This window comes from Gymnoscopelus braueri (genome assembly GCF_963280865.1).
Source record: "Gymnoscopelus braueri genome assembly, chromosome: 13".
In the NCBI taxonomy this organism is placed as follows: Eukaryota; Metazoa; Chordata; class Actinopteri; order Myctophiformes; family Myctophidae; genus Gymnoscopelus; species Gymnoscopelus braueri.
In genome coordinates this window covers 36,739,967-36,764,705 of record NC_137615.1, presented here as the reverse complement: position 1 = coordinate 36,764,705, position 24,739 = coordinate 36,739,967, and the positions used below count along the sequence as shown (strand labels likewise).

At 44.1% G+C, this 24,739-nt stretch overlaps 1 protein-coding gene across 6 annotated transcripts in view; it reads left to right on the top strand.

The window, feature by feature from the left end:
* The window catches only part of bptf (bromodomain PHD finger transcription factor), a 37,101-nt gene that overhangs the window by 132 nt on the left and 12,230 nt on the right, over window positions 1-24,739 (top strand). For 2 of the 6 annotated variants that reach the window (XR_013934345.1, XM_080447500.1), the window contains exons 1-19: window positions 1-622; window positions 1,626-2,448; window positions 4,203-4,423; window positions 6,313-6,465; window positions 6,982-7,164; window positions 10,543-10,749; window positions 10,863-10,945; window positions 11,165-11,523; window positions 12,802-12,933; window positions 13,341-13,470; window positions 14,604-14,739; window positions 16,585-16,857; window positions 17,056-18,724; window positions 19,569-19,693; window positions 20,311-20,442; window positions 20,790-20,943; window positions 21,886-22,009; window positions 23,048-23,294; window positions 24,540-24,673. The exon at window positions 1-622 is cut by the window's left edge and continues 132 nt beyond it. Coding sequence is in view for 5 of the 6 variants with exons in the window: in XM_080447500.1 (XP_080303626.1) it covers window positions 70-622; window positions 1,626-2,448; window positions 4,203-4,423; window positions 6,313-6,465; window positions 6,982-7,164; window positions 10,543-10,749; window positions 10,863-10,945; window positions 11,165-11,523; window positions 12,802-12,933; window positions 13,341-13,470; window positions 14,604-14,739; window positions 16,585-16,857; window positions 17,056-18,724; window positions 19,569-19,693; window positions 20,311-20,442; window positions 20,790-20,943; window positions 21,886-22,009; window positions 23,048-23,294; window positions 24,540-24,673 (5,838 nt within the window). In the remaining variant the exon portion in view is untranslated. The remainder of the gene's footprint in view (window positions 623-1,625; window positions 2,449-4,202; window positions 4,424-6,312; window positions 6,466-6,981; window positions 7,165-10,542; window positions 10,750-10,862; window positions 10,946-11,164; window positions 11,524-12,801; window positions 12,934-13,340; window positions 13,471-14,603; window positions 14,740-16,584; window positions 16,858-17,055; window positions 18,725-19,568; window positions 19,694-20,310; window positions 20,443-20,789; window positions 20,944-21,885; window positions 22,010-23,047; window positions 23,295-24,539; window positions 24,674-24,739) is intronic. The other 4 variants (XM_080447502.1, XM_080447501.1, XM_080447504.1 and 1 more) reach the window with 4 other exon arrangements.

Here is a 24,739-nt window from a genome sequence, read left to right as displayed (position 1 = left end):
GATCGTACTTTCGCTCGTATCCGCGGATCGGCTCGACATTGAGATAGGAAATACTAGATTTCGCCTATCATGAGAGGGAGACGGGGCAGGCCGCCCAAACCGCTATCATCGGAGGAAGAGCCACCTCCACCTGTGCGAGGTCTTCGACCCAGGAACACCCTGAAGGCCAGGCCCAGGGGGGACAGCGGGGACGAGGACGTCGACACCAGTCCCAAGAGGGAAAGCTCCAAGCCTAAACGCGGCAAGAGGAGAGGAGGGGGACCGGGCTCGTCCACTCGGGGCAGCAGGGGAAAGAGAGGAGGCAGAGGAGGTGGCAGAGGAGGAGGAGGAGGAGGTCGCGGTGGAGTTGGCGTTGGTGGTGGTGGTGGAGGAAGGCGGAGGAAGGTTGCCTCCAAAGCGGTGGTCTACGATGACCACGAGAGCGAGGAGGACGACGATGCCGTCAGCCTGAGATCCGAGGAGGAGGAAGAGTTTGTGGAAGAGCCCGCATCGGAAGAGGAGGACGAGGCCCTCAAGGAGGAAGACTCCGACTGCCTGGATGATCCTCTACTGGAGGAGGAGGAGGATGGGGATGCTGCTAGCTGCTGCACAGAGAGCAGCTTTAAGAGCCAAGGCACTCCGGGTAAATACATATGATGATGATCCACCCCCTGATCGCAATGAGGTGGACCTCCAAAACGTTGCCCAGTGTGCTTAATAGCTGTTACATATATATATATATTGACAATGCAGGGAACTGTATTGTTCAAAATGGAGAATTCCACAAACACAGGCCTCAGTCTCAACTCCAGAATGCTGCAAGGTGGAATTATAATGTTAAAGTGTGCAAGCGCTGTCTCGTTGGCACGAACCTCTGTCCAAATGATGTGTTATTGTACCTGCATCATTACTATAGCACATGCACTGTCCAATCTGGGTAATTATCATTCAGAGCTAACGGCTAACTGCTAGCCTGCTAATGTTAGCTCATGCTGACTGCTTGCATCCTGCAGACGGCAATAGGAACACGTTAGGTAACAGCGTAACGTTATAGATGTATATGCGGAGTGCACGATATATTGCCAGATACCCACACATAACACATTCTAGTTGTTAACCATGACCACAATTGAACTATTAATGGCGCAAAATGAACTTCCGTGAAATGATGACAGCACCGAAGCTAACTCAATAGCTTAGCATGTGCATCATTTGCAGCATTTGGACAGAAGTTAAAGTTCGAACAGTCCAACGCATTAATTCGCCGACAGCATGGGGATTGTTTTGTCACCTGCAACACTTAGAAAGCGAGAGCTGTGTTATAATAATATAATGCATTCTTAATTTCGCTTATTAGCTAGTAATAGCTGATTATTTTTGCTGACTATACATGGAGGATGGAGTCACATTTACCTGACCACACACTGGCCATGTGTTCTGTATCAACCTGTAAATTACAGTGATTGAATCTTATGGAATGTCACACAGTTCATGAATAAAAGTATAAGCATAACATTCTCCTCCTTATAGCAATATGGATCACTTGTAGCTTGTAAACACAATGTCAGTTGTACTTAAATTCAGTTATGTCATATGGATATTTGTCTTTCAATCATGGTTTGCTGATCTCTCTCCTTATCCGACAGGGAGGAGGAAGTCACAGGCTCCCCGACCTCGCACTCCTATCCTGGAGGAGAAGGAGATTCCGCCTCTTGAGCTTCCGGAGTGCTCCGAGGATCTCCTGGTGCCTAGCGAGGAGCTCCTCAATGTCTCCTCCATCTACGAGGTGCTGCGCAACTTCGGCACAGTGCTGCGTCTCTCCCCGTTCCGCTTTGAGGACTTCTGTGCGGCATTGATGGGTCAGGAGCAGTGCACGCTGATAGCAGAAACCCATATCGCCCTGCTGAAGGTCATCCTGCGTGAGGAAGACACCTCCAACACCACCTTTGGGCCCGCTGACCTCAAGGACAGTGTTAATTCCACGTTGTACTTCATCGACGGCATGACGTGGCCCGAGGTGGTGCGGGCGTACTGTGAGAGTGACCGTGAGTATCACCACGTCCTACCCTACCAGGAGGTGGACGAATACCCCTATGGCCCACTGAAAAGCAAGATCAAAGTGCTGCAGTTCCTGGTCGACCAGTTCCTCACCACCAACATCGCCCGCGATGAGCTGATGTCTGAGGGGGTGGTGCTGTCCGATGACCACTGCCGCGTCTGCCACCGCCTGGGCGATCTGCTGTGCTGCGAGACCTGCTCAGCCGTCTACCACCTGGAGTGCGTGAAACCACCTCTGCAGGTGGTCCCGGAGGACGAGTGGCGGTGTGAGATCTGCGTGGCGCACAAGGTGCCTGGCGTCACAGACTGTGTAACAGCGATGCAGAAAAACAAGCCCTACATCCGCCAGGAGCCCATTGGGTATGACCGCCACCAAAGGCAGTACTGGTTCCTCAACAGAAGGATCATTGTGTAAGTGAAGGTCCTGACCTGAGTACAGGTCAGGACCATTTTGTAAGATAGCAATTGTTTCTAGTCCCAGTCTGCAAGTGTGCATTGTTACGGCCTATTTCCGTCGCAAATCACAGTAGCCCAGCTCTGCCTTAAAAAAAATGGAAAACTTCTGTGACGTTGTTCTGCCGATATACGCCTCTGGACGTTGTTATGACGATATACACCTCTGGAGTATATCGTCATACCGTCTTGGCTGTCATTGGGTGCACTCGTTTAAGGGCTCCGGGCATTGACTTAGCAGCTGGATAGAGTTCGTACTTGATTTAAAATTGTCCCATCCAGCAGCAGAGACCTGACTTTACCTGACTACTCTGAACCAGCAGCGAAAAGCAGCCTTCTCAGTCATAACAAAAGGCCACATGGCGGAAGATGAATCAAATAGATAACAGATGTTCATTTGTTTTTAATGCTGTGCATTTTTTTTGCCGCTTATACACTTGATTATTGCAACATACTCCGCCTTACATTTTTTCCGCCTATCATGTGACTGGGTACTGGGGGCATCCTTAAACAAGTGCACCCGATGTGAATGGGAGACTCTGGGAGAAGTCCTCGACTTCACCTCAAATAAATTTTTTGAACATGTGAAGGAGGCTTGTTCAAGCTTAAATGGGGTGTGTAGTTCCTCTCTAACGTCACCTGGTGACTAAACCAGGTGCAAAAATTTTAATCTGGCTGATCTATCTGCAGATCTATCTGCTCAAAACTCCACTCACTATTATAGTACATCTTTGCAAAGGGAAACTACCTGATGGTGGAGTTTCTCTTTTTTTTTTTACATAATGAGCCGTCTGTCTACCTGTGTCCCTTTTATGCCCATATATGGAGATATCTGTATCTGTTATTACACCAGGAGAATATCAATCCAACTTCTGAAGAGGCTTAACAGCTCTGTCTGTCTTTGACTCTCCTTTTATCCATAGCCTGGTGATCTGCTGCAACGACATTAAAAGATAATTTCGTTTTACGGCAACTTTGTCTTTGCAAAGCATATCCCCCCCACCACCACCGTTACACTATAAGCATTTCACGAGAGTCCATGCTCCCTAAGGAGGCTATTTATGATGCAAGCACAGTGGGAATGCAGAAAAAAAGTAAGGTTCTAAGTGAGGTTCATGCACTTTGCTGCTTACTGCCTGTGCCAAGATGGTACCTCACTCCCCCCTGGGAATTAGGATTGCCTCTTGAGAGACACTTTGTTCCTTTATCATATCACTCTGAAGCAGCTTTTTTTCTTTTTTTTCCAAAGCCAAAAATAATCTTGTTTTGACTGCAGTACAAACCAAAACGATTGTTGTTGGGAGAATTGGGACTTTGTGTAAAGCTGTGTTTTATTTATGAGTTCATAGTTCGAGTACTGCAATCACTCTCGTCTTAATCATTCTTTAAAAATACCAGGACCAAATACTTCCTTCGCTGAATACAATGACAATAAACAAACATCTTATGTTTGTCTAATGCATTGGCTGTTTTTAAGGGGGACCTATTATGCTTTTCCTTATTTCCATTATGTTGGATTTTTGTGAACTGTGAATCATGGAAAGCTACTCTAGTGGAGTCTCAGAAGAAGGAATATAATCGCTTGAAATGAGCATAATAGATCCCATTTAATTATGTTTTACTTTTATTGATTTTGATATATGTTTGATTTGTGAGGCAGAGGAGATTCTTTTTGTATTTATCACACTATATATCCTTCTCTCTTTTCCCAGCGAGGAGGAGGGGGAACAGGAGAGGAAAAAGATCTGGTACTACAGCACCAAGGCTCAGCTGGGCGAGCTGCTGGACGGCATGGACAAGACCTACTGGGAGGCGGACCTGTGCGCCACGCTGGAAGAGATGAAGGACGAGGTGCACAAACACATGGACATCACAGAGGACCTCACCAACAAGGCCCGCGGAAACAACAAGGCTTACCTCAACGCCATCAACGGTACAGGCATATTTATAATTTTATTTTTGTTATTGAGAGCAAGGTGGGAATGATGTAAGGATTTTTTTTTATTGCCCAAATTTGGAGTCATAGATATGTCATAGACAACTGACTTCATAGATGACTGACGTTTACAGGCTGCCCGCGTGAAGTCTGAGATCCAAATGTGGATCCCAATATACACATGATTTGATTTTGTAAGGCTTCCAAAGGCAGTTTATCTAACACCCATTGGACATTTCTTGGTGGGATGCCTGGTAGCTGGCCAGATACTGCACCGACCACATAATTGCAACATCCCTCATTTGATTCCAGCTATAGACAGGAAATTCGGGGATGGAAATGCAACACGTAACTTCCCTCAATTTCCTGTCTCTTCTGTCTCATCTAAATAAAGCCAGAAATAGACAGTTCTTAGTGAATTCCAATCAAGGCAGAAGGCTAATGGTTTCATCCACAGTTGCCTAGGGGAAGAGCATACTTTGTTTTCAAGAATTTTAGCACACAAATGGACCTCAAGATGATGACTGGTGGTGAAATGCCCCTTGAGTTTGAAAAACTCACCAGCCACAATCTATTAGTATTTCACTATAGGCTTGTGTCCTTTTCATGTCCTTATGAGGGTTTAGTATTATCTGTGGAAGAAGGTATTACTATTCCATTTCATTTAATCATTGTCTATCATTAATCAAGTCGCCCTGTATTTTGTTGTGCAACAATGCTTATAAATGTAGTTTATATTCTACAAGACGATAGGTCTCTGATATGACTGTAACATTAGACCAGGGTATATATGACTGAGCATGTATACACATGTTGTACTGGCTTCTATAAAAGCTCCATATAGCAGGGCTACCTTTCCCCTCAGGTAGTGTGCTGCTACTTTGACAGTTGACACAGAAATGTCAGATGCTGCCCTGAATCTTTCTTCAGAACATGAAAAAATAACTTCTAACACTGGTTAGAAGAAAGCACATTTGTTAGCTTTTAGAGCCAAACACTTCTTTTTTTTTTCCAGGCCATTTCAAGATTTATCGTAATGGTTGGTCATGTTTCCACACTGTAGATTAAACGCGGTACACCTGCCTATCATTATATATTTCATAGATTCTTGTAACTATTTCTATTGGACAGATTTGGCATTCAGGGGTTAAACCATGAGCCACAATGTTCTTGGCAGCATGTTATCAGATGCAGGCCTGTGTTCTGCTCCAGTTCCTTGTTTTGGATTCCTCTGTCAGATGTTGTGTGGCGGGAAAGAGAGTCATTTTCATAACGGATATATTTATGTATGAGGTGTTTGAAATATTAAATGTGTGTTTGACATCTATAATGTTGCAAGGGTAACTCTGTTACAGCAAGTTCTGCCGTTGACTTGTCACTAGTCAAAAATACCATTCTTGGGGTGTACCATTACATTATCTGACTAAATATGCATTGTGTGTTGACCACATAGCTGCAACGTCCCTGGTTGGATTATGGACAGAGATGTGTTGTATCTCGGCTTCCTGTCTCTCTACTATCCTATGTGTAAATAATCACAAAACAATACGTATGAACAGCTTAAAAATAATCTTTTCCATTCTTTGTGATGTTGTTTCTTGGACATTTTTGTATCCTCAGAAAAGTTATGTAATTAAAATTGTCCAACAATTTGGAAAGGCAACTGCTAAGCCTGGTTGTTTGTTTCCTCGTACCTGAGACGCCTACTTCAACTTGTTTTGAGTAGATGCTTTTTTCAGAGATCATTCCCATCCCCCCCAAATCCCAGCTAGTGCACCCCAATCTAAGAACATTTAAGTAAATGTTAAATTAAACAAATGGCATAAATGTGATAAATGCCTACTTCCAACTTCAGTTAACATTTTCTTTCCCTCTTTTACTTGTAGAAGAGATCATGGCTAGTTTGAAGGTCAAACAAGAGGCACAGCAAGCAGCAGCAGTCCCTGCCAAGACAGAAGAGATGCCCTCTGAGTTGGCCTCACAGTCAGACAGTGGAATACACAAAGAGCCGGGCTCCAAGGAAGATACTGGCTCACAAGGTAGGAGCTGGATGATGTGTTGTCTGACTGTCTTTAAGCCATTAAGGGAACGCATCTGTGTCATTTTAGATTTTTAGCCATAACCATTATTTTATACTTTGGGCTATTCAAAAATAGCAGATATATACAAGCTCATAGCGTGGCACCGAGTGCCGCGCTACAAGCTTGTAGATCTTGAATATTTGTGCAAATCATTTTCAACTCGAACTCAAAAATAGCAGATCGCCAAGCTCGGTGCCACTCTTTGAGCTTGTATATCTGCCATTTTTGAATAGCCAAAGAAATCTAAAATGACACTGATACTTACCCGGTGCAAATGGGTTAAGCAAGTCCACTGTACACTGAACGACTTTTAAGATCTGTCTTTTCTTACATGCCCGGTGCAATCTGGCAGTCCTTGTTGTCGGACTGTGTCAGGGCTGTATGAAGTTTGTTTAGCACCACAGAGGCACAGAACTTGTATAATGGTACTCGTGAGGTGACTCTGGTGCTGAGTGTGACTTGCTTGTACCACAGCAGTCAAACTCCCCCCTCCCGGAGAAGAGGCCGATACCTCTGATCCTAAGCCTGGCTCGGCCTCCCAGGACTCAGCCGTCTCTAAAGACCAGGCCCCTGAATCCGCTGAGGGGACCCAGCCCACCCCCACTGGGAGCCAGGAGAGTGGGGTGTCCTCTGTTGGCCCCAAGCAGGACAGGACAGGTACCTGGGAAATGTACAAATAAATCCCCAACCCCTGTCCAGCCCCAACCCCCTGTCCAGCCATCCCATAATGCATCTGTGCTCATTCTGCTCATCATGCAACTAATGATCATAATCGATGAATCTGTCATTCATTTTCTTGATTATTTGATTAATCTGATACATTTAGACCATACAATGATGGTAAATGAAGGTAATAAAGAACATCTTATTATTATTAAGTTGTCTGAAAGCCCAAACAGACATCCTGAAATTGCTTAATATCTTCATACTGTAGACAAACATAATATTTCATATTATAAAATGGAAAAAGAGAAACATTCACATTTTGTTGAAGTTATAAATGGCACATAATAGATTTTTTTGAAGGATACAGGGCCATTAAACCTTTTATTTGCTACATTGTCAGTCGATTGATTAGTCGATTATTCACTAGTTCACCCCAATCTCCATGTCACATCTTCCTGTTGGGCTGCATGTGTGCATCGTCTGTCCTCATCTGCCTGCTTGCACTCAGCTACATTTTTTGCTCACAAGAAACCGGTATACTGCGAGTACTATGCTTAAGGCAGGAAATTGTCAATGGTCTTTACATGCTTTGTGTTTCTCTGGTTACTCAAACACCAGTTTACTGTATGTGCTTTGGTCAGTAATCAGACACCCCGCCCCCTCCCCATGCACACAATAACTTGATTGTTGTCTATAGCTATAGAGTTTGAGACCAATACTTTAGTAAGCCATTTCTCTGCAAAAAGAGATGTTTCTCAGTAATACCGTTTTTATGTAAATAATGAATTACTCCAAACTGTAGTAGTATAGTAGTAAGAGGAGGGGCCAGAGGCTTTGAACCTACTGGCCCTTAATTTTGTCTTAACCCATTTAGACTGGAAACCCCTATACGTAACTATACCTTTCAATCCGTGAACCCCTTTTGGGGTTGTTGTTGCTATGTACAGTATATAGCAACATCATTTTTTTGGTAATGTTTAAATAATTAGAAGTTCTTCAGAAAACTTAGGTCAGGATTTAGAAGGCGTTTTTAGAATCGGCCTCAGGTCTAAATGGGTGAAGACAAAATTAAGGTCCAGGTTTTTTTTCCGTTTTTCACACAGAACCAGGAGATAATGCGATCCAAAGATTTACTGCTCCATTCACTTCCTGATTAAAGTATTTGGGAAATATTCTGTATCTCGGCTCCTGTGTTTTACTATGTATTTTTGGCAAAACATGCTATTTTCAACAGGGTATAACAAGCGAACAGGAGGTCGCAATGACATTTTGTTTTCACGGAAGCACAGTGAAACCCTCCGTGATTAGCAACCACCAGGGGATCGATCATACTGGAGATAAATATTCTGTGGTTCTTGAAAGATTAGTCGGAATGCTTAAAAATGCTGGTAGTCCCCTGGCAGTGAATGTGTTAAAAAACCCTTTAACAGTCTGGGTCTGGGATAAGGTACTAAAAACCTTTTTTAAGAATCCAGGATAAGGGTAGCCTATACATAGCCAAGTATCCTGGTTTCTCCAGCAGAAATCTAGCTGTCTTTCCCTGATTACTTTTCAGTCCCTTTCCATGGAAAAGGAAACCAGTTTTCACATTTACATGGCGTTTCTTAAAAGACCACATTGGCAAAAGTATTGAGTAACCAGGATTCTAACACACATATAATATAAACGCGTGTTGCACAGTACATTACCATGTGATGTTTTAGCATTTCATGCATATTGTCACATTCTTGCCCTGGCTGTTGTTGTTCTCCAGTTGTATTTGGGTTTGTTTGTAACTTTGTTTACTGCTTAGTTTGATATATAGCTGTTCTCCCATCTTGTTTTACTATGTCTCTGTTGCTTAGCTCTACAAAAACTATTTTCTAGATCCCCCCCCCCCCTTCTCTTTTCAGTGCATCTGTTATCATCTTGATTAGACATCTAATTGGATAAGCAGGACCTTTTTTCCTCCCCTTTAGTTGTTCCACCACGACCTTGAGCTGCTGCTATCTATTTTCAGTTTCATTAGATGTGTTTCGGCCTACTGTAAGCACTGAGCCACAGCTGTTATGCTGAGCAGCCATTTTACCACCTACATGCTCTATTCATTCTCTAGCTGCATTCATCTCTTGTTTGGTTTCATCCTCCACATAATTCACCCTGCCTCGAGTCTCTTGTGCTCAGATTATTTGAAAAGGCAGCTTTTGGCAGGATGTTGGTTAGCGTCCCTGGCAGGGGTCTACCACACTAACTCGGGTCACTCACAACCAGCCGCTTCTTCTCATTCCAAATTTGTGGGGAAATAGACTGGTTTACCATTGCCGGAATAAAAGGCTCCATGGCCAGATGCCGTGCTGGCTACCTCCACTACAAAGTCTTGTATATATTGTACACGGATGTGCAAGATTCTCTGTTTTAATAGCTAATAGGGGGCAGAGCTGCTGTCTTAATATTGCATCACAATAAGGGCACAGCTTGTGCTTAGATTGTATAGGTTGTGCTTGCTAGAGGAGTTTTAGTATTATCTGGCCTCCTGGGCCACCAAAGCGCTTATTTGTCCGTTAACCCATTCAATCCCCGGGAACGCATCTGTCATTTTAGATTTCTTTGGCTATTCAAAAATAGCAGATATACAAGCGAGCGGAGCTACAAACGAGCTTGAAGATCTGCAATTTTTTTTTATGTGAAGATTTGTGCAAATCTATATATATCTTTCAAAAGCGAACATTTGTAACTGTCAAATGTCTCAACAAATGTCTTCATTTTTCTGAAAAACTATTGTTGCTATATCAGTGGTGCTCAAACATTCTCTTGTCAAGGACCACCCAAAATTATATGTATTTAGCCGATCCCCATCAAAATATGACGTTCCAGGGACCCCCCAGAAGCAAAGATTTAAGTTAATAATGTTATGTATTCAAATATTTGCGCAATTGTTCAAGATTTTTCAAAAATAGCAGATCTACAAGCTCGTAGCATGAGCTTGTAGACCTGCTATCTAAGTATAAAATAATGGTTATAACTCAAATCTAAAATGACACAGATGCGTTCCCGGATTGAACGGGTTAAACATATTTACTGATGAAGCGGTTTGTTGGTGAACTATGCTAATTGTGCATTATCATCAAGGAGCAGGTGAGGCATCTGCTCACAGACTTATTTTTCCACACATTTTCAGAGGTGTGGTGCTTTGACTCCGGTTAGGTCAGCCCTCATATCCTAGCTTCCCTGTCGTGGGCACATCTCCTGCCCTTTGTGGTTCACACAGCTGGAGTTTTTACACTGCTGAGCCCTGCTGGCAGTGATAATGGCGCATGCTTTAATTTTCCGATCCCAGCCCCCTGAGGCTTGATATCCTTTTTTTTTTTTTTTTTCAACTGATGTTTTCAGGCGTTCCCATCTTCTCCTCTGTAGATAAAGATGTGGAAGCAGAGGCTTGCAGTGAGGGGAGGCCCCCTGCCCAGAGCAAGCAGCAGAGCCCGGCAGAAGAGAACAATGGTGGCAGCGGGGAGCCTGGGACTGTGGCCCTCAAGAGACCAGACCAGCCGGACCTGGCCGACAGATCCTCCTGTTCCACCGCCAGCCAGGATAGCACAGGTAAACCTGAAGAAAGACCGACCTCTGTTTTAAAAAATCACAGGGGTCCATGTTGTATGAAATGGGCCCGATTGTCCCAGTGTATGAATCAATCATATGTGTTCTGTGACCAGCAGAGCAACATGAGAAGGTTAAGAGCGAGAAAACGGCAGCTGGACGAGAGTCAAATAATGATACGCCCAGAGGCAGCAAAGAGGTGAGGAATGCGTGGCCTGTGTATGTGCACCTGCGTGTGTGTACATGTTTGTTTGTATCACACTATAAGACACTATTGGTGGCTTTTCTGCAAAGGATTCATGTCGATTATAAAATAAATAGAAATACTATTTTAGACAGAGAAAATCCCCTTTAACAAATATTGACGATGCTCTTCACAGACAGTTCAGTGTAATCCTGTCTCTCCGTTTTCCTCCAGTCCTCTCCCACACGCGCCGATGGCGATGCCTCCCGTGCTGGTTCTATCAAAAGAGACCTGGCGACCAAGGCAAGCATGAACAACTTGTTCAAGCTGGGCCAGGAGGGTAAATACAGAGTGTACCATAACCAGTACAGCACCAATGTCCTGGCCCTCAACAAGCACCAGCACCGCGAGGACCACGACAAGAGGCGCCACCTGTCTCACAAGTTCAGCCTGACCTCGGCCGCCGAGTTTAAGTGGAACGGCTCCATCCACGGCTCCAGGGCACTGACGACCTCCACCCTGCGCATCACCATCATCCAGCTGGAGAGCAATGTCCCCGGGCCCTTCATGCACCCCAACTGGGCAGCACACAGGTGGGGTATCTTGTTGTTTTTTATACCACTTAAGCCCCATATGCTTTGTTGTGTGAGAGAAATAGCTAAAATAGCAGCGTCAAGAAGTGACACATTGTGAGCTTGTAGATACTTTAAAAATATATATGTATTTAAAGAACGTAAAACAAAAAACGTTTTTTTTTGTTTTACGTTTTTTAAATACATATATATTTTTTTATGCCAGGGTTAATCAATCAATCTATGAAACTTGATTTATATATCACTTTTCTTACAGCAGGTGCAACCCATTGCACAAAAAATAAGAAATTCATAAAAATAATTCAAGGAAATGAAAGGACAATGTGGTTAAGACAGTGGTTTGTTGATGCCCTTCTGTGGTCTTCTTTGAGATAGATGGGGGGAAAGGTAGGAGCAAAACAGTGTTACACAAACATTCCCAAGCCATCTTCATTTTGAACTATTTCAACCCTGGTGTCCCTACTTTGGGCATGTCATTATAGGCTGCGGAAATGTATCATTTTCACAATTGTTTGAAAATAGATATACAACACATCACAATATGATGCCTTCATTGCCTTGTGAGCTTGTAGATTGGGTATTAGAATAGCCGAAGTATAAGGCTTAAGTGGTTTAGTATGTTGTTGTTTTTTTTTCTTTATTTAGATTTAGGATCGTAGAGAGACAGGAAACTGAAGGCAGAGAGAGAGAAGGCTTTGCCTACAATGTCTGTTGTCTGTATTGAACTGGGCAGGTTGAAATTATGTGGTTTTCCAAGTGTGGTTTTTGAGCTAAGCTTGTAATCTAGCCTGGGACCAGACGAATCTGCCAGTGCAAAAACAAATTACCCGATTTGGGTCTGGCCGCACTCCATTGTGAATCCATTTCCTGCTCCCGAAGTCTGGGGTGACCAATCAGGGCCCAGTATTCAAATATGGGAGACTGTAATTGGTAGTTGGTTGTAGGTCTAACCAATTGCGTCCAGAGCCATTATTTTGATCCCGCCCCTTGGGAAAAAAAACGTCCTCATAGAAGCACCAGACTCATATCCACATGATATAGTCTGGCCACGCGAGGCTACTTGTCCCCCCACCACCATTCACAGGCACAAATACATTAATTTTGCAGATTACTTTTCATACAGTACTTGATGCAAAATATCAGCTTTCTTGCAGAACGGCCTATCCCTCTTTGAAAAATAGAACTTACAGTATGTCACATTTTCTGATGTGGCAGTACACAGTGGAAGAAAGTCTGCAACTCTGTTATTGACTCATATTTCTTTGTATATTTCTCCAGATCCAACTGGAACAAAGCAGTCCAGATGTGCAGTAAGGCCAGGGAGTTTGCGTTGGCCCTGGCCATACTGGAGTGTGCCATCAAACCAGTGGTCATGTTGCCAGTGTGGAAGGATTCTCTCGGACACACAAGGTAATCAAACAATTTTAAATGTGTCACATGAAAATGTATTTAGCTATCCAGTTATTTGATATTAACGTGGCATGTAGAACTGGTACATTAAAAGATTACTTGTGCTCCAAATAACTGTCTAAATTATTCTGCTTGAAGGCTGGAGTCACCGTTCTAGTGATAACTTGGGTTTCTTGGTCACTTTCCATCTTTTATAATTAATGTGAAAGAATTTGTTGCTGTGTGCAGCAATGCACATAATATTAGCTCACATTGCTCCCGGGAAGGACTCTAGCTCCCAGGAGAGTGAAAAGGTCTCATTGTGTAGGGGAGTGTTGCTGAAGAGCCAAACCGCAGTCATAGCTACTTTGCTGATTCAATCTCAACATCTACTTTGTTCGGGTTTTGCGTGTTTGTTTTTGTCTTAGGCTACATCGCATGACCTCCATGGAGCGGGATGATAAGGAAAAGGTGAAGAAGCGAGAGAAGAAGCTGGAGGATGAAGAGACAATGCTGCAGGCTACCTGGGTGAAGTACACCATACCCATCAAACACCAGGTGAGGTTTTTTGCATGGTAACTTGAGAACGGATAGGCAGATTTCCATAATGATTGGCACAAATGATTAGTAGGCTGCTCTGAAGACAGGATTCGCATTTGGCTGAAAAAGGTCAATATCTCGGTCAAGGTCAGACTCTTGACAAAGGAGATTCCTGAAGAAGTACAATTCAAAACATTTAATCCACAATAAACAAGTGGGAGCATATTACCAGTGTGGGGAGTGGGGACCGTATTATTTTATTTATATCAAGGTGTATTTATATTTATTTACCCATGGAAGGTATGCTGAGCATGCTTGCTCTTTTTCGGCATCGCCCAATATATTTATATTTGACTGTTACCAAAATAACTTTAGAAAGGATTGCTGTAACGGGGCACGGTGGCACAGTCGGTAGTGCTGTCGCCTCACAGCTAGAAGGTCCTGGGTTCGATTACCGCAGGGGACGCTGTGGGCGCTGGGGGCGTGTTCTCTCCTCCGCGTCATCAGTGCCCATACCCTAGGTGGGGTTGGCGAAAGGGCCTTTCTGTGTGGAGTTTGCATGTTCTCCCCGTGTCTCCTAGGGTAGGTACCCTCACAAAAACATGCAGTAATCCTGGTCACTATATTGCCTCCCCCTGGCCAGCCGGGGCGCCTGATGGAGGGGAAGGGAACTGGTTGGAATAACGTGTTCCTTCCACGCGCTACGTCCAACCAGGGAAACTCTCCCCTGTCAGGTGATAAGAAGGTCAGTTGGCTCTCATGCATTGAAGGAGGCATGAGCTCGGCCCTGGCCTCCCTAGGTTGGCAGAGGGAAGGTAGTGCCCAGGATTACATAGACAATTGGCACTGGGTGTAAAAAATAGGGTTACAAAATCGCGGGATAAAAATTTAGAAAAAAAAAAGAAAGGATTGCTGTATTTTCATGCCCTGAAGAGATGGTTAACTTTTGAGTTGAAATGTTCAAAGATCAGGTAGGTAAAAATTGAGAATGGATGGTCAGAAGCAATGCGCCATCTTGCACCGGGTGTAAAATACTATTGGACTGACTGAATTGAGTGTTAATCTAACTCTGAGAGTGCACAAATGGGATAATTTTAAGGGTCATTGTTGTCACCTTCCTCATTGTTCTTTGGGTGTGTGTGTGTGTTTAGGTATGGAAGCAGAAGGGGGAGGAGTACAGAGTGACTGGTTATGGAGGGTGGAGCTGGGTCAGTAAGACCCACGTGCCACGCTTTGTCCCCCGGCTCCCTGGGAACACCAACGTCAACTACCGTAAAGCACTGGAGGGTAAGAGCTGAGCTGGAATCATGTTTTTTTCCCCCCTCTTTTTTATTTTCTCTCCACTAATACTCATTTCGATTTTTCTTAGCTGACCGTGTTTGGTTCACTGCACACCTTTGTTGACAAGGGTGAAACGATGATACAATAATAAATTAATCGATGGTCAAAATATTATTAGAATTTGATTTGACTAATTGGATGATCGGTTTATTGATGTATTATAACGGTTGCACCGCTATTAATTGTAGCACCAACTATAGCATTATGAGGGAGGCCGGAGGGTCAGTTCAGAACAATCAATAAAAGAATGACCAAATAACTTAACACATAAGCTGCCATGGACGCATCTGCGTCCTATTAGATAAAACTGTGGGCTGCCAGAGTAATCTAGGACGCAGATCTGCGTCCTAATGTTTAATTTGGTTGATAGACGATCACGCTGTTTTATTTACATTCCGAGATCAGTTTCGCTTCCCAGTCACCTCCGCTTCACCCGGAAGCAATTTCAGCGATTTCCGTTTCCGATTTCCGGTTTTAGCTTGAAAAATGCGCTAATGCGGCTAAAACACGTTTTTTCACACAGTATAAAAAAACAAATGGACAGCTCCACTTCTATTTTCTTTAGTCTGGGTGACGATCAGTCATCGGTGTCGTGTATCACATCGTATTTTAGCCCGATCAGAGATTGTCGAAAACGTCACATCCGGTTTATGACATATACACTGTTTGGCCTGTGTGTGGGGGGGGTGAGTCAGCGAGTCATCGAGGTGTCATTTTGCTGCTCTCTGGTGGTCGATCCTCGTATGTGTTTAAAACCATGGCCAGAGAAACTTAAATGCATTTAAATAACAATAACAACAACAAAAAACACGCAAATCGCTGGCAAGGGGGTGAGTCCATTATGAATAAACTCTGGCAGTCAATGTGTTAAGCTGAATTTAATGATCGGCAAAAAATAATGCTTCAAATCTCAATGTTTTCTTAAACAAAACAAAACAGTTCCCAAAAGGTTACACTAAATTAAATATTCAGCAGATCTTTAAGTGTCCTGTCACTGTCCAAAAAAACCCAAAATGATTCAAGTCCAATGTCCAAAAGAAAACAAACTCAAACCCAGTCTATGCAGTTATGGCAAGACAGTTTTTTCTTACCACCCTTCAAACTCTTCTGCACATTCCGTCCTCAATAGAAATCCTGACTGCTAGAGTCACACTCCCCAGGTGCCACAAACATTCAATCAGTCTAGAGTGATGGGTGAGTCTTGGGTGAGGTTTGCCAATCACTGCCCAACTCACAGCAATACTATGCACCCCAGCCATAACATGAAATAACACAAATGGCTTCTTAAAGAAAATAAATCAGTACATTAATAGAAAACAATGTGACTCTGGGCACAGAGGTTACAGTATCATATAAATATTTCTAATATGTGCTATGTGCTCTTATAATGTCTGTACTCTTAGAAACACAGGCAATGAACAAAATAACTGTTTAAGTTCAGGCTTTTTAAAATCATGAACAGGAACTAATGTATTAATGTCACTAGAGTAAACTGTGTCAATACTTATAACATAGTGGCCAATTAAGGAAACATTACATTACAAAATATCAATATCAATCAAAACTATGGAAAAACACCACAATGGGAAATAGCACTCATGTGAGACATGAACAAATAATATAAATTATAAATGATGATTGTATAATGGTCTTGGTAGAAACAATGAACAAACAATTAAGTTTGTGTCTTTCCTTCTTAAATCCATTTTCTCTTTCTTTCTTTTCATTTATGTTGTTAAAATTGTATTAGTTGCAGTCAGACCTAGTTGACTTACTGATGTGCTTCCATAGCAGCCAAAGCGGCCAAGGAGAGCTCAGCCCAGAGCACAAGCCAGAATGAGGAGTCGATAAAGGTGGAGGCGCCGTCTACTCAGAGCACCGCAGATAAAGAACAGGAATCTGCTTCACAGAGAATGTCATCGGGGGAGGGACCGGCTGTAAAGGCGATAGAAGAGGAGGAAAACATTGCGGAGAAAAAAGCTATGGAAGACAAGACGGTAGAAAAGATGGAGACTAATCCAAGCACAGCAGCTTCTTCCTCGTGTTTTTCGACGGAAGAGAAAGGTAGATTACGGGAATCAATTAAGTATCTCATTAGACCATGTCATTCTGTGGTGCGTCACTCTTAAAGTAATTATTTTTTAGTCAGAATTCAGTTTTTGTAACCTGTGCTTTCTGACTTCCGATTGATGTTGCCCAGATTCTCTACTGACTCTTCTGTCTCTCTCTCGCTCTCTCTCCCCGTCTCTCTCTCCGTCTCAGATGACAATGTTGAGAAGAGTGGTCCTTCACCACCTGCTGGTCAGCCCGTGAAGGAAGAGCAAATGGAGAGTGCAGCGACAAAGCCCTTCAACTATGACGTGGTGAACGTCAGTGAGGGCTTCCAGCTGCGGACCGCATACAAGAAGAAAGTGAAGCCATCTAGGTTAGATGGCCTGCTGCAGCGCCGTGTCAAACAGTTCACCCTGGAGGAGAAGCTGCGTCTGGAGCGTCTCAGACTGGCCACCCTGCAGGCCAAAATTGCCGCTTCCAAGGCCTCTGCTGCCGGGGTCAAAGTCGAAAGTTCCGCGGTTGCCAAGCCTGCGCCAGTGGTGACGGCACCAGTTCTCAAAGTGGAGGACAGGCAAGCTGTGGGTCTGCAGGTGAAGGACAGTGTGGTTAAGAAGCTTGACTTTGACCAGGAGCACACAGAGACAAAGACTCAGACTGACAACCTGGATATCAGGTTAGGTTCCACAGAGTCTGCAGGGTCCAAGCACAGCGCCGTTCAGGTTAAAGGTGGTGTGGCCTTAGCCCATAAAGAGGTGAACGGGAATTCCCAGCCAAACGATGATCTCAATGGTAAAAGAGACTCAATGTCAGAAGCGGTAGCAAGCGCAGACAAGCCCCCCAAAGCGGAGGTGAATCAGGCAGAAGAGAACCCTAAGAAGCGTGGGTACAAGGACACTGAGGAAGGCAGTGGACAGAGGCCAACTGAGATCATGGAGGTGGACCGAAGCAAAGCCAGCCCTCTGCAGGTGAATGGGAGAACTGCGGAAGATGCTCCTGCTCACCCCGAGGTCAATCCTGGCCTGGCCAGCCAGGTCCAATGTGAGATCAAACCTCAGAAAGAACTTCTCAAATCTCTAATGAACGGGAGCCTGTCGCAAGATACCGTTTCAGACTCTGACCACGAGCCACCCAACAAGATCCCCAGGCTGGAGAACCACGTAGCAGAGATGGGGAACTCCACAGGAACCCGGGAAATGCCCATGGAAACCGGAGGGATGGTGTCTAGTAAGCTTCCAACATCAACATCCTCTGGCCTTAGCAATAACGGCACAGAGAACTGCAGTACTAGTAGCAGTGGTGAAGGAGTACAGACCGTCACCCAAGTGACTACCACTACTAGCACCACCACCACAGTGGCAACAGAGACTCGCACTGCACAGATCGGCGAGATGTCCAGTAGCAGTAATAAACCCTCTGTGGTATCCACAGCAGCGGGCAGTACCATCGCCACCCTCACCACCTCCAAGACCACCACCACTACCACAAGCCAGGGCAGCTCTCTGGCCCCCCGGGAAACCGTCTCCCAGGAGACCAAAACTGTCATCACTGCAACAGTCACCGACACCAAGATTGGCCCCTCAGGCTCGTCGGTGGCCACCTTCATGACGGTCAGTAAGGAGTACTCCACCAGCGACCGCGTCACCCTCCTCAGGTTCTCCAAGTCCAAGAAGTCGCGCTCGGGCACAGCCCTGCCCTCCTACCGCAAGTTTGTAACCAAGAGCAGCAAGAAGAGCATCTTTATCCTGCCCAACGACGACCTCAAGAGGCTGGCAAGGAGGGCAGGCATCAGAGAGGTGCCCATCTTCAGCTACAACGCCAAGCCATCACTGGACATTTGGCCCTACCCCTCCCCCAGGCCCACTTATAGCATCACATGGAGGTTGGTTACATATTGGTTACGCATAGGCTTGTTTTCATTAATGAATTGATTCCTCATAAACCTGTTTGCATTAGTGTAATGAATTGATTCCTTATAAGCCTGTTTACCTTAATGCAGTAAAATAAGCCACAGCAAAACCCTGGTCTTTTGAATATCATTGAATGCATTCAGAATCACTTTCATATTCTGACATTATTATTAATACTTATTCTTATGATATGGTTGTCATCACTGTGCCTGATTTACAATAACTTAGAATATACGGTATACATTAGACAACACGTTCATTGCCAACAAAATTTATACTTACGGGAAACTTCACCCAATTTGAACCTAAATTCCATCTTGTGTGAGAAGATTGTATAGTACGTATATAGTGTGGGAAATAATGCCCTTTTTTGTGTTGTTGATGACACGAAACGATCTGCCCGATGATGTCACGAATGTACACAGAAGACAGGGTATTTTTCCCCACCCTATAATATCTCACATCAAGACAATGGGATTTAGGTGAAAAATGGGTGATAAAATGTTTAATAAATGAATCCCTAATTGATCTTTTTTAATCTATTTTTTAAGTTTAATAGTCCCTGGCAATTTCACTTGAACTGTGGGCAACAGTCTGAATCCATTCTTAGTCTAAACATTTTAAATTAATACACATGATAAAGTGACCTTGAAATTCTTACTTCACCCACATTGACTGGCAATCAGCATTCATATACATGTCAAAACATCCACTGTATTCAGGATCATTAAATGTGCTGTTGTCAGTCACAATACAACCTAAGTGCTACTTATCATAGTTGTGTGTTTGATTAAATGGACGCCGTCTCTCATCCAGGTACCGTCTTCAGACGATGAGATCCCTGGCAGGAGTTAGCCTCATGCTCAGGCTGCTGTGGGCCTGCCTGAGGTGGGATGACATGGCCGTGAAGCCCTCTGCTGCCGTAGGGACCTCACGTAAAGGTCAGACAACCCCAGAGTCCTCGTCCTTTCCTTTCTGTGGCTTTCCTTGTATATTACAGAGGCTCCACTGCATAGAAACATAGTCTGGGCTAAGTACACAGATGAAACCAGTTGCACTTAAAAGATTAGTCTTGATCAGCTATTTGCAATCAGGACCCATACACTGTGATCCAGTCCTCATACGGAGATGTGGTTGGCAAACAATGACTCTAAAGCCAAAAATGGAATCTCGTTTTTATAAACATGTGTGCACTTGTGTGTCAGTGGTATGTTAAAGGTCTCATTAGGCTATACTACATACATTATGTTTGTAGTGAAATCAATAGTTAAACTCAATAGGCTTTAGGGTGTAGCAGGCCTTGAAGGGGTGAGCAATGAATTTTTAGAGAAGTTTAGAGAAGTGCCATACTCTAGTTTCTTTTATTTGGTGACACTGATGACACATATTGCCAACTCACAGGAATATTACATGACAGAAATGTTTGCCAGGTTCAGAGTGATCCAATATGCTTATGTTGTGTCGCAGTACACAGGAACATAAGGTCTCTTCATCTGTGAGCTGTTGATCATTGTAAGTTGTTCTACCAAGCTAATCTCCCACTTGAATATCCCCACAGAAACCACAGACACGGACATCATCACCACGGAGATCATCAAACGGCGAGACGTGGGGCCTTATGGCATCCGTTCAGAATACTGCATCAGGAAGATCATCTGTCCCCTCCACAACAGAGAAACTCCTCCTAAAGGTAGTTTTTTTTTTTTTACTGCATGTCGCTTAAAGGGGAAAGCCATCTAGAACAGTTTTCGTCCATATGTACGTTATGTGCCCCGCATTCTTGTGTCAGTCCATAGCTAATCTCGCAAACAACTACACAACACCAATCAGCACAGAAGTTCTAGTGCACTCTGCTAGTAGGCCAAGGAAGTCGATTTACTGAATATTCGCCAAATATTTTTCAGATTTTGTCAATATTTTTCTCATAAAAAAAAAAATGCCATTGTTGATCCAGTTTGAAGAATTGTGGCTGTGTTTTGCTTTAACAATCAATGCTTTGTTCCTCTGTTACTACCTCTCGTCATCTCTCTCATTCAGCCGAGACCCCTACTCCCCAGAGGAAAGGCCTGCGCTCCAGCGCCCTGAGGCCCAAGAAGCCTGAGCCAGCCAAGCAGACCGGACCCATCGTCATGGAGTCATGGGTTGCTGAGGAGGAGCTGGAACTGTGGGAGATCAGAGGCTTCGCAGAGAGGTGAGAAAGACTTTGGCAAAAGTTTGAGAAAGATGGAATACTACAAACTCCTATAAGCAACCATTAGTTTTCTCTGTTGTAACAGCACCACCTAGTGGTGTATTCTCACATCACCGAGAACTACAGGCAGAGTTCAACATTATATGACTGCAGAGCGAACATTAAGGAAGTAACATGTCCAATTTACAAACTATCTGGATGTTCATCTTCCTTCACATCCATTCTGCAGTCTGCAGCGATATCTTTGACTGTAAATATACACCTCCGCCCTTAACACATTGAGTGCCAGTCGCGTAGATCTACGCGAACCTACTTAATTGCGCAGCGTGCCAGTCGCGTAGATATACGCGAAGTGGTGTTTTTTTTTTTTTAAACTCACAGGTTGACTTTTCATTGTAGGCCTCGTTCGCCACGACACATTTCATTGTAGCACCACCGGAAACGGAATTATCCGGGATCCGGAATCCCATCCGCTTCCACTCTAAACCGGAAACTAAAAGTTGAATATCTCGGTTGTTGCTTTTCTCATCGCTGATCGCTGTTTAGATGAAACCGCTGTAGCTTCAAGATGGCGGATCGGATTTTCGCTGGCCGTTTCACACAGATCCCCTGTGTGTTTACAAACAGTTGAATGCGCAATTTTAACGGATTTAGCGATGTCTGTGGCGACGTGAAAAAAACTAAAAAACAACAAAACAAAATCGCTGTCACTGGTGAGTACATTATGATATTAAACTCTGGCATGGAATGTGTTAAGAACCTTTTGCACAAGGCTGGTACTGGTACTGTGCACTACCAGTAAGGGTTTGTGTGCAGGAGAACTCACTACACAGTGAGGATTCTATTGCTTTAATTTTACTGCATTGACTATCATTAATAACTGCGCATCCACAGAAAAATGGTGAATCTTCTCCTTTAATGCCTTTTCCCTCTGTGGTGCAGGGTGGAGAAGGACAAGTCGCAGGGTGGAGACTCATCTAAGATTGGTAGCAGTCTGAAGACAACGGAAGAGGTGAAGGCCCACCTTGAGTCTCAGCTGAAACAGGCCAGGCTGGCTGCCCAACAGGTAGGAGGAACTTGAAAAAAGAACCTATGATCCAATGGATACAATGTATTTATTTTTTTGTTACAAGCAATGTTCCCTCTAAGCTGTGCAACTGCGCTATTTCGCACTGCTTTGGAGTCCCTCGCGCACAAGAAACTTTATAAGCGCAATAAGCAACAGGGTGATTGATTTGTGTATTGTGTCCCGCCGTGGCCTGATTAATTCAGGGTCTTTCACCCTTGCACTCATCTCTCTCTGTCTCTGTCCATCTCTCCATCTCTCTCCATCTCTCCATCTCTCTCTCTCTCTCACTCACTCACTCACTCACTCACTCACTCACTCTCACACACACACACACACACACACACACACACACACACACACACACACACACACACACACACACACACACACACACACACACACACACACACACACACACACACACACACACACACACACACACATCAAGTCACAAACACACCTCCTCTACCCCACATAACGCAATCCCTTCACCTACTTTTATGAATGGAGACACCAACATTTAGTAGTGAGTATCGAGAGAGGGGAGAGTCAGGGTTAGGCATCCATTGCGCATGTTAAATGTGGGCATAGGACCGAGTTCTGGAGGAAACCCTGAGCAAATTTTGGGAGTTTTGGAATTATGCTATTCTTTGGCTACATTGGCTTGGAATGCACAGAGCAGGTAACTGTAAACAGTTATGACTGTTGGGTGTGAATTTTCTGGACATGAAACTACACTGCGGTAAAGGCCATGGATAAAATAATATAACGGTGCAGTTATATTTAGTACCTATCCCAAGCAAGTTTCAAGTCTCTGTAAGTTTATTTGCATACTGTACTGTCCTATAATGAAATGAATTCATCAGCTTCCTCTGAAAATTAAATATCTATGGTATGCTTTAGAAAATGATTTGCAGTAAGGTCAAGTATACCATGAGTCATAGTCAATGGGCTAAATATGCCAGACCACTGTATGGTCCTTTAATTTCGCCAATTGATATGCACGTTTTAAAATGTATTTTTTTTGCTTTCAAGAAACGGCTTGAGCAGCAGAAGACGGGTGTTACCACCACTGCCGTCTCCTCAACTACAACTACCCCCACCACCACTCCTACCAGCACCCCCACCAAGCCAGCCTCCACAGGCCAGAAGATGGGCCAGGTTGCCCCTGGAACCAAGATGGTCCTGGCCACCAAACTGGCTTCGCCAGTGTCCTTCCAGCAGGACAAGAACTTCCAGCAGTCTTTTGCCTCCTGGGTCAACAAGCAAGGCAATGACTCAGGTATGCAAATGAGAACGAGGGGGGGTTTAAAGTTCATATGGAGATCATGTATGGTGTGCTCTTACTTCAGAGTTATATGCCTCTCTGTCTCATCCTTTATGCTCGATGGCTAAGGACTTATGTTGGCAGACACATGCGTTCTTTTTTAATTGTTGCGTTCTGAAACATTACTTTTTATTTTAAATGTTTCCCCTAAGACACTGTTTGAATTTAAAAGGTCCATCACCATCATGAGTTCATGACTTGTCGTATCGTTTCACTTTTATTTTTAGATTTTTTGCCTGTATTCACCAGATTAACAAAGTGCTTTTGTAGTCTGTGGTGTCCACTGGCTTGCCTGTAAAATTCCAGGTATTTTTTTAGATTCCTCTATTGCTAGAATAAGAGCATACAGGAGCTTGTATATATTCAGGCTAAATTCAGGCTAAAATTACCACTCCCAAATTACTTCCGAACCGCTCAGTAGACACCACGGCTGTAGTGCACAGACTTTTGTAGTGGCCCCCTTTGGGTCTTATTGCGTGACCGCGGGTGGCATGGTGTGTCTTGCAGCATCCACTGGCCCGGTGGCCACCGTGGCTATCGGCATCACCACCACGTCAGGGCAAACCTTCCAGATGGCCAGCGGCCCGGTGACAGTGGCTGGGCAGGTCATCACCGCCAAGTTACCACTGCCAGCTAACAGCAAGATAGTCACACTCAACATGCCCACCACGCAAGGAGGTAGGGAGTCTAAGAGTGTCGCAGACCACTGCCGTAGATTATTTTTTTTGCTCATGAGGCTTGCCCGGTAGTCTTGAAGGACAGGACAGGGAGGACATGCGGGATACAAACTCCTGATTTGATCTATTACGTGATGTGATTAGTTCATATAGTGCGCGTTGCTGATGGGTGATGGTCACTTAATTTGCCACTTCATTTTTTCCACTTTGTGAAAGATTAGTTAAAAGAACACTATTATGACCACAAATTGGATCATAGTTATTTTAACATTATAATTCTACGGTTTATTTTAAATAATGTTACCATGGACACTGAGTGCAAAAATGATGAGTGTAGGTATAAAAAAGAAAAGAAAAATAAAACTACTCTTTTGTATTCAATGCCTAATTCAAATCTGCAAGACTATATGAGTGAATGAGTAGTAATGCCTTACTGCTATGGTATATATTCCTCTAGCACTGAATGTACTCCAAATCTAACTGCTTGTAGCCATCATCAACATTCCCTCGCTCTCCTCCATAGGCGTTCAGCAGAAAGTCTTGGGAATTTTCCCCTCCGGCCCTCCAGCTAACCTTCGCACCTACAGCACGTTACACCCCACAACTGGCAACATCAACCTCCGCGCTACAACCGCATCCTCCATCACCCAGCAACAGGTACAAATACAACTATACATAATTTCCCAGTGGAACATGCTGGTAGCTGACAGGATAATGCGTTCT